The 6,741-nt window shown below is 44.6% G+C and overlaps 1 protein-coding gene across 3 annotated transcripts in view; it reads right to left on the reverse strand.

Moving 5' to 3' along the window:
* Positions 1-5,726, reverse strand: part of camk2a (calcium/calmodulin-dependent protein kinase II alpha) — an 18,639-nt gene extending 12,913 nt beyond the window's left edge. The window contains exons 1-5 of one of the 3 annotated variants that reach the window (XM_050037828.1): positions 5,352-5,726; positions 4,283-4,331; positions 3,005-3,080; positions 1,145-1,239; positions 798-1,043 (exon numbers count right to left, since the gene is read on the reverse strand). In XM_050037828.1, the coding sequence (XP_049893785.1) occupies positions 811-1,043; positions 1,145-1,239; positions 3,005-3,080; positions 4,283-4,331; positions 5,352-5,477 (579 nt within the window). In that variant the 5' untranslated portion in view covers positions 5,478-5,726 and the 3' untranslated portion in view covers positions 798-810. The remainder of the gene's footprint in view (positions 1-797; positions 1,044-1,144; positions 1,240-3,004; positions 3,081-4,282; positions 4,332-5,351) is intronic. The other 2 variants (XM_050037816.1, XM_050037809.1) reach the window with 2 other exon arrangements.
* Positions 5,727-6,741: the final 1,015 nt, after the last annotated feature.

Here is a 6,741-nt window from a genome sequence, read left to right on the forward strand (position 1 = left end):
GTGTGTGTGTTGGCTAAACGTAACCACGTGTGTGTGTGTGTGTGTTGGCTAAACGTAACCACGTGTGTGTGTGTGTGTGTGTTGGCTAAACGTAACCACGTGTGTGTGTGTGTGTGTTGGCTAAACGTAACCACGTGTGTGTGTTGGCTAAACGTAACCACATGTTGTGAAGGTGAGTGGAAACTTTTGTAGAGCCAATAGTGTGTTGCAGGGATGATGTTTTTCTGAAGTTAGCGTCGCCATGGTTACCCCGTCAAACAGCATCTGGGATTTTTCTACTGAATTTTGGATTATTGCAGACAATAAACTCGGTGACAAACAAATATTTCTGATCCTGACAGGTTTTGCTCAGTAAGATAAAAAGATAAATTAGGCCGTAAACAAACTACACCACAGTCACATGACCTAATGTCATCGCCACAGCGAGGCTGTAACATCGTGTTTGACGTGATGGCGTTCTGTAGTCTCATCTTGTCACAGACACATAAAGCTGTAAACTGACTGTGGGGTATTTACTGACGTCTCCTCAGCTTGGGTTAACACCAGGGAACAGGAAGTGCTAACATGCTAACATGCTAACACACTCCTCCAAGCGATTGTGAACGCAAGGCTAACGTTATTTTTACAGCGATAATTTAAAATATTTATTTAGCAGTCTCCGTCTGTAAAACGTACAGCTGAGTCTGGGACTCGCATATGTGCACGTTTAAAAAGGCGGCTCTCTGGCTCTGCAGGGAGATGTCTCTCGTTTTAACTGTCCTCTGACCTCTGACCTGTCTGATGGTGATCAAACTGACCTCTGACCTGTTCTTACTTGCTGAGCGTGGAGGGGGAGCCTGAGCGGTGGAAATGCACGATCTGCCACTTCCCGTCGCGGCGGTGCCACACCCTGGTCTCCTCTGATTGGGCGGTGCGAGGCGTCCCGTTGGCGTCGATGTACTGTGTCACTCTGATGTAAGCGATGCAGGCGGCCTCGTCCCCGACCAGGTGGATGTGAGGGTTCAGGATGGTGGTGTGGACCGGTTTACTGTTCTTAGACCACACTGAGGACACACAGACACACAGACATAGCAGACACGTGTTAGAGTAACGTATACGACCATAACGAAACCGTCAGTCACACAGGAAGTTTAGTTCAGCTCACAGTTTTCAAAATAAAAGCGGTGGAAGTCCAGGCCTTCGACCAGATTCCCCAACGCCTCGGGCTCGAACGCCGTCACAGCCGGGTCACACATTTTACTGAGAGGACAGACAGTTACAGTCAGGACAGATTTTTCACAATAAGAGTCCTACAGTGATCAACGTTAGTCTGTAAAGGATCGTCCACATGATAACGATAATGACGTGTCCACACTGATCCACAGTGGACGACAATACAAAGTGCTAACATGCTAACTCATGTTGCTGCAGTGAGAGGTTAGTAATATTTTATCTCATATTGGCATCATTGACATACAACGTGTCTGTTGAGCCGTATTCTCTCTGAAATGTAAAATATTTTCACTCTGCTGATGTATTCCGGAGTAAATGACGTTATCCTCGTCGTCTTTCTCTCGGCTGCTTGTCACTATCTGCCTGGGGCTGTTTAACAGCGACACATGCTGTGTCTCAAATCGCGTACTTCTGTACTTACATTTAATATTGTGAGTGCATAAGTGCGTTCACACTGAGAAGTATGGAAAATGCAGTGCACTATGAGTACCTGGATGGTGCACTCAAAACGGTCAAGAAGTTGAGTGTGGAACTATGGACACTTCTCGCCCTCAATGGTCGCCATCTTGGCTACGTAGCGGAAGGGGAGGGACCACAGGAAATGGCGGCCGAGGACTGTGCGACCGTGAATGTCGCTGCATTGTACAAATACATGTGTTTTTTGCACTAAGCACCACTATACTGTTGTCAGGTATAAAGGCTCATTTATGCTCCCTTTACGTACAAAAATGTATACGTCTGTTTCAAACGATGTTACCGTCACTGCCCACATACTTCCATGCGTCATTTACGCTGGCATGGATGTTAACCAATATATCCACCAGGAGGCAGCCCAGTGTCANTTTCTTCTTCGTGTCTCACTAGAGCTACGTATCGGGTAGTGACAGCAACACTGCCCCCATGGTTCCCGGTGGTACTGCTCCGTTTGGCCCGTATCTGTAAGCTTTATGGAAACATGCAGAAATACGGACAAAATGAACGTGGAGCACGGACAGAAGGCTCCGTCCGTATCCGGATCCGTATTTAACGTTGAGCATAAATGGGCTTTAAGCCAGCAGTGTGTTTATTGGGTTAATTTAGCAGTCTGTAATGATTTGGTACCACGAACGATCACTACGTCAATAAGTACATAGTGCACATAGTATACTACATGGAAGTGTGCTAACAGAAGTTTGTGATTTGAGACACAGTGACAGAGAATTTCAAAATAAAGGTTACACTAAAGATGATGATACAGATCATTACTTTCACTTTGCATTGATGATATTAAATAGTTGATCATCAAGTTGTTACACTGATCAAGATCAATGGATTGTTACACCCAGAGTAAAAAGGGATGCACGATAATATCGACATATCAGTATCGGCCGATATCGGCTTTAAAATGACTGATCAGAATTGGCCAACATGATTTTTCTGATTTTGCACAATTTACACACACTGAACAGTGTTTCATGTCTCCATCTGCTGATGGGCCGTCACCATCACAGTCTGTGTGTATAATATGTGAATTCACTACAGAAGAGACTTGATGATGATCACTGACATCAGGAGGGAGAAAGGAGGATATATCGATATCTGTTATCTGTTATCTGTACCGGTTATTACAGATCAGCATATCGGCAACAAATACAATATCATGCATCTCTAGTAGTAAACAGTGGCACCAAGGACAACTCCTCTGTTCACCTGAGTTAAAACAATTACAGTCATTTTTATCATTCTGGTTGTGGTCGGATCTTTAAACAGGAAGGGACTTTCACAATAAGAGCCTCATCAGTGTGTTACATACGTGTAGCTCTCAAAGTCTCCATTGCTGATTGCCTCGATGAGCTGCTCCGTGACTTTGATGATGTCCTGTTTCCTCACTGATGGACAGACAGACAGATAGACAGACAGGTTAGTATCATAGTTGAAGCGTCTGTATTTCCTGGGTCTAGACGTTTGGATCTGCCCACTCCACTGAGTTTAAGCTGACAGATTCTAGTCCGACATCGTGACGTCAAACAGCCGCTTCACAGTTAAAATTAAAAAAACAACACGTATTAGTGTGGTGGGAGTCAGGCAGCCAATCAGCCCCATGGGCGGGACCAATGCTGTCATCAGGCTGTTGTCAGGCGGTGCATCAGGACCTGCTGCTGTTGAGGCTGTTCTACGTCAGCATGTCTGCTCATTATCGTCTTATATCATATTTTATTTTCACTCCGCTCTGCTCCATCCACCAAACAGCTCTGACAACTGTCACATAACAAGCAAGCTCCGCCTTTTCAGTGCACCACAGGTGTACGCTGGCGTGTTAATGGTGTGGAGCCACTCGGGCGGATATGTTGGTCTCTTGTGAGTTAGAGCGACACACTCAGTCCGTTTCCATGACATCAGAGGAAATGGACTTATTATTATTGTCAGTCTTTTAAAAATCCCTGTAAACATGTCAGTGTGAGTGAAATGGTCCTGCAGTGAATGTGTCACAGTGGGACTAACACACCCAGATCATGTGACTCCTGCATGTATACAGTCAAACAGACCCAAACTGGCCGAGGCGCTCTGAGCATGCTCCACAGTTTCCGCCCCGGGCTTTGACCCGGAAGTCCAATAGCATTAAATGTGTAAGAGAAGAAGAAGTCGGTAACAACATGGAGAAATCTACATCCAGAGCCGTGACTTTTTGGACGGACCAAATGTACAGAGCTGTAAAGTTGTCCACCATGGTAGCAGTTAGCTGCTAGCTAACCGTAGCTAACTTGTTTGTCCATTGTTTGGTCTGTGACGTAATAGGTCAACAGGAAAAAGGTCCAATACTAACAAGCTGAAAGGGGGCATATCTCCACCTATCGTAGAGGAGTCGCACATACTTGGCTCAATAAATGGATTCCCCTCCCGTGCTTGTATACTGGGACAAGGACAGTAGGCCAGTTAGATGTCCTCGTCCAGCTGGGACTGTAACTCCACTTCACTGTGACTGGGAACGCACTGAGTGTCTCAGTGAAGATGGAAACAGAGTGAAACACGTTCTGTTTGAATCAGCCTGTCAGTCATCACTGTGTGTGTGTGTGTGTGTGTGTGTGTGTACCTCTGGTATCTTCATCCTCGATGGTGGTGTTTGTGCTCTCAGATGATTCCTACAACAACAACAAAGATCAGCTCATTCAGCCACAGTCTCTGTCAGTGCCGGCATTTGATTGGCTGTTAGACCTCAACAAGGCGGGTCTTATCTAATGAGTTGGAGAATCAAAACAAAATCAAACCTGCTAATGTCACGTAAAGTTATCAATAAAATTAAAGGGACAGTTGAGAGTTTTGCAGTGTGGTTGTGTGAGGCACTGATCCACAGTCAGAGTGTTTCCTACAGCAGACGTCAGTCAGCAGGTGGAGTCTGACATGAAGCTCAGTGATGTCTTGCTGTGGGCGGAGTCAGCAACAAGACGTATTTTAACCACCTAAAAAAGTCTAGTTTAAGTGTTTGATATATTTAGATTATGTTCACAGCTTTACCTTAATGTCAGCCTGTTTGAGCCTCGTCACAGTCACCAGACTCCATTGAGAAAAACAGTGATTTAACATCAGTGAACATGGAGCTGCTGGTCGACTGCTGCCTCCATCTGTTAGTGTGTTTGTGTCACTGTGTGACTTTGGTGAATCTAAATTAACCCTTTAAACACCAAAGTCACACAGTGACACAAACACACTAACAGATGGAGGCAGCAGTCGACCAGCAGCTCCTGTGTTCACTGATGTTAAATCACTGTTTTTATCTATGGAGTCTGGTGACTGTGACGAGAGCGCTCACAGCTTTCTGCTTTGAAATCCTATCATCCCTCACACTGGGTACTTTTATTGTGTCACACACTGATAATTCCCACACGCAAACAGCAACAAATATGTTCCAAACGGAGTGTGTCACATGACACTGTGAGACAACACACACCTGATGATACACAGGACAGTGCTAAGTTATAGTCACTAATATATAGTCAGTAATAATAATAACAATAATAACAATAATAACAATAAAAAATAATAATAAAAACAATAATAATAATAACAATAACAATAATAATAACAATAACAATAATAACAATAACAATAACAATAATAATAATAACAATAATAAATAAATAATTAAACAAAGAGGAGTTTACCTTGACTCCGTCGGCCTTCTTGTTGCTTCCACTCTTTCCTCCTGATCGAGGGACGAGGACGAAGAGAAACAAAAGCAGCAGAGTCAGAAAGAAAGGAACGAACGCAGAGAAGAGGAGAGACGGCATGGTAACCTCTGCCTACATGTCTCCCAGCAAACTGACAGGAAGTACTTCAAAATAAAACAACCACTTTAAAACGGTTTTACAGTCAAATCTGCCTGAAGCAGGACGGAGGAAATAAAATGACTTCAAATAAAAGACAAGAGTCCTGACGAAGACAGAGCTGCTTCCTGTCCAAGAGTCTGACTTCAGCTGGTCCTCTGTCTCTGTCTGTCTGTCTGTCTGTGTCTGTGTCTGTCTGTGTCTGTGTGTCTGTGTGTGTGTGTCTGTCTCTCATACAGACAGACAGACAGACACACACACAGATAGACAGACAGACAGCCGGAGAGAGTGGAGGCCAAATTTAGGTTCAACTTGAGATAATAGCAGAGACACATTCCTGTGTTCACACTCACGACACGTTTATAACTCATTTACGTTGACCTCATTAATCAGATCAGTGTTTTATATTAACAAACACGTTTTAATCATCTGTCTGTCTGTCCGTGTGTCTGTCTGTCTCTCTCTGTCGGTGGTTTCCAGTCTATTTTTAGCTCAGTGGTTCCTGAGTGTGTTTGAAACTTTATGACAGCTGCTGCTGACACACACACACACACACACACACACACACACACACAGTGTTAACCTGTTAATTGTGTGTAAGCGGGCAGCTGATTGGTTAGTCTCTGTGTCTGCTACTGTGACACCAACAGGTCAAAGGTCAAACACAATGAGACTTGACAGCAGCTGGAAACTTACCAGAGAAATTCCTGGTGGCCAACATGGTGGTCAGGATGGCTCCCTGAAGGAAAGGAGACAAGGAGAGAAGGCAGGGAGGAGGGAAAAGAAAGGAAGGAAAGAAAAGAGGGAAAGGAAAGAGGGGAGGGTAAGACAGAAGGAAGGAAGGAAGGAAGGAAGAGAAGAGAAGAAGGGGCAGAGAAAAGACGGAAAGAAACAAAGGAGGAAAGAAGGCAAAGTATAAAGTATGGGAAGAATAAAAGGAGGAAGGAAAGAATAGAGGGAGGAAGGCAGGAAGAAAGGAAGAAGGTGGGGAGGATGAATATGGAAAGGACAGAAGAAGGAAAAGAAGAACAAGGTAAGAGAGGAAAGAAGCAGGGGAATGAAAGGACGGGAAAGTAAAGGAAGGAAGAGAGGGAGGGAAGAAGGTACATTCCAACAGCGCTCAGCAGTTTGTCACAGAGAGTCGCTCCAACACTCACAGTGAGTGTTTCAAGACGGCCGCTTTGAGAGTGTGGCGCTCTGAGAGTGTGGCGCTCTGCTTTGACAGTGT

The sequence above is a fragment of the Epinephelus moara genome, chromosome 3 (assembly GCF_006386435.1).
Source record: "Epinephelus moara isolate mb chromosome 3, YSFRI_EMoa_1.0, whole genome shotgun sequence".
NCBI classification, from domain to species: domain Eukaryota; kingdom Metazoa; phylum Chordata; class Actinopteri; order Perciformes; family Serranidae; genus Epinephelus; species Epinephelus moara.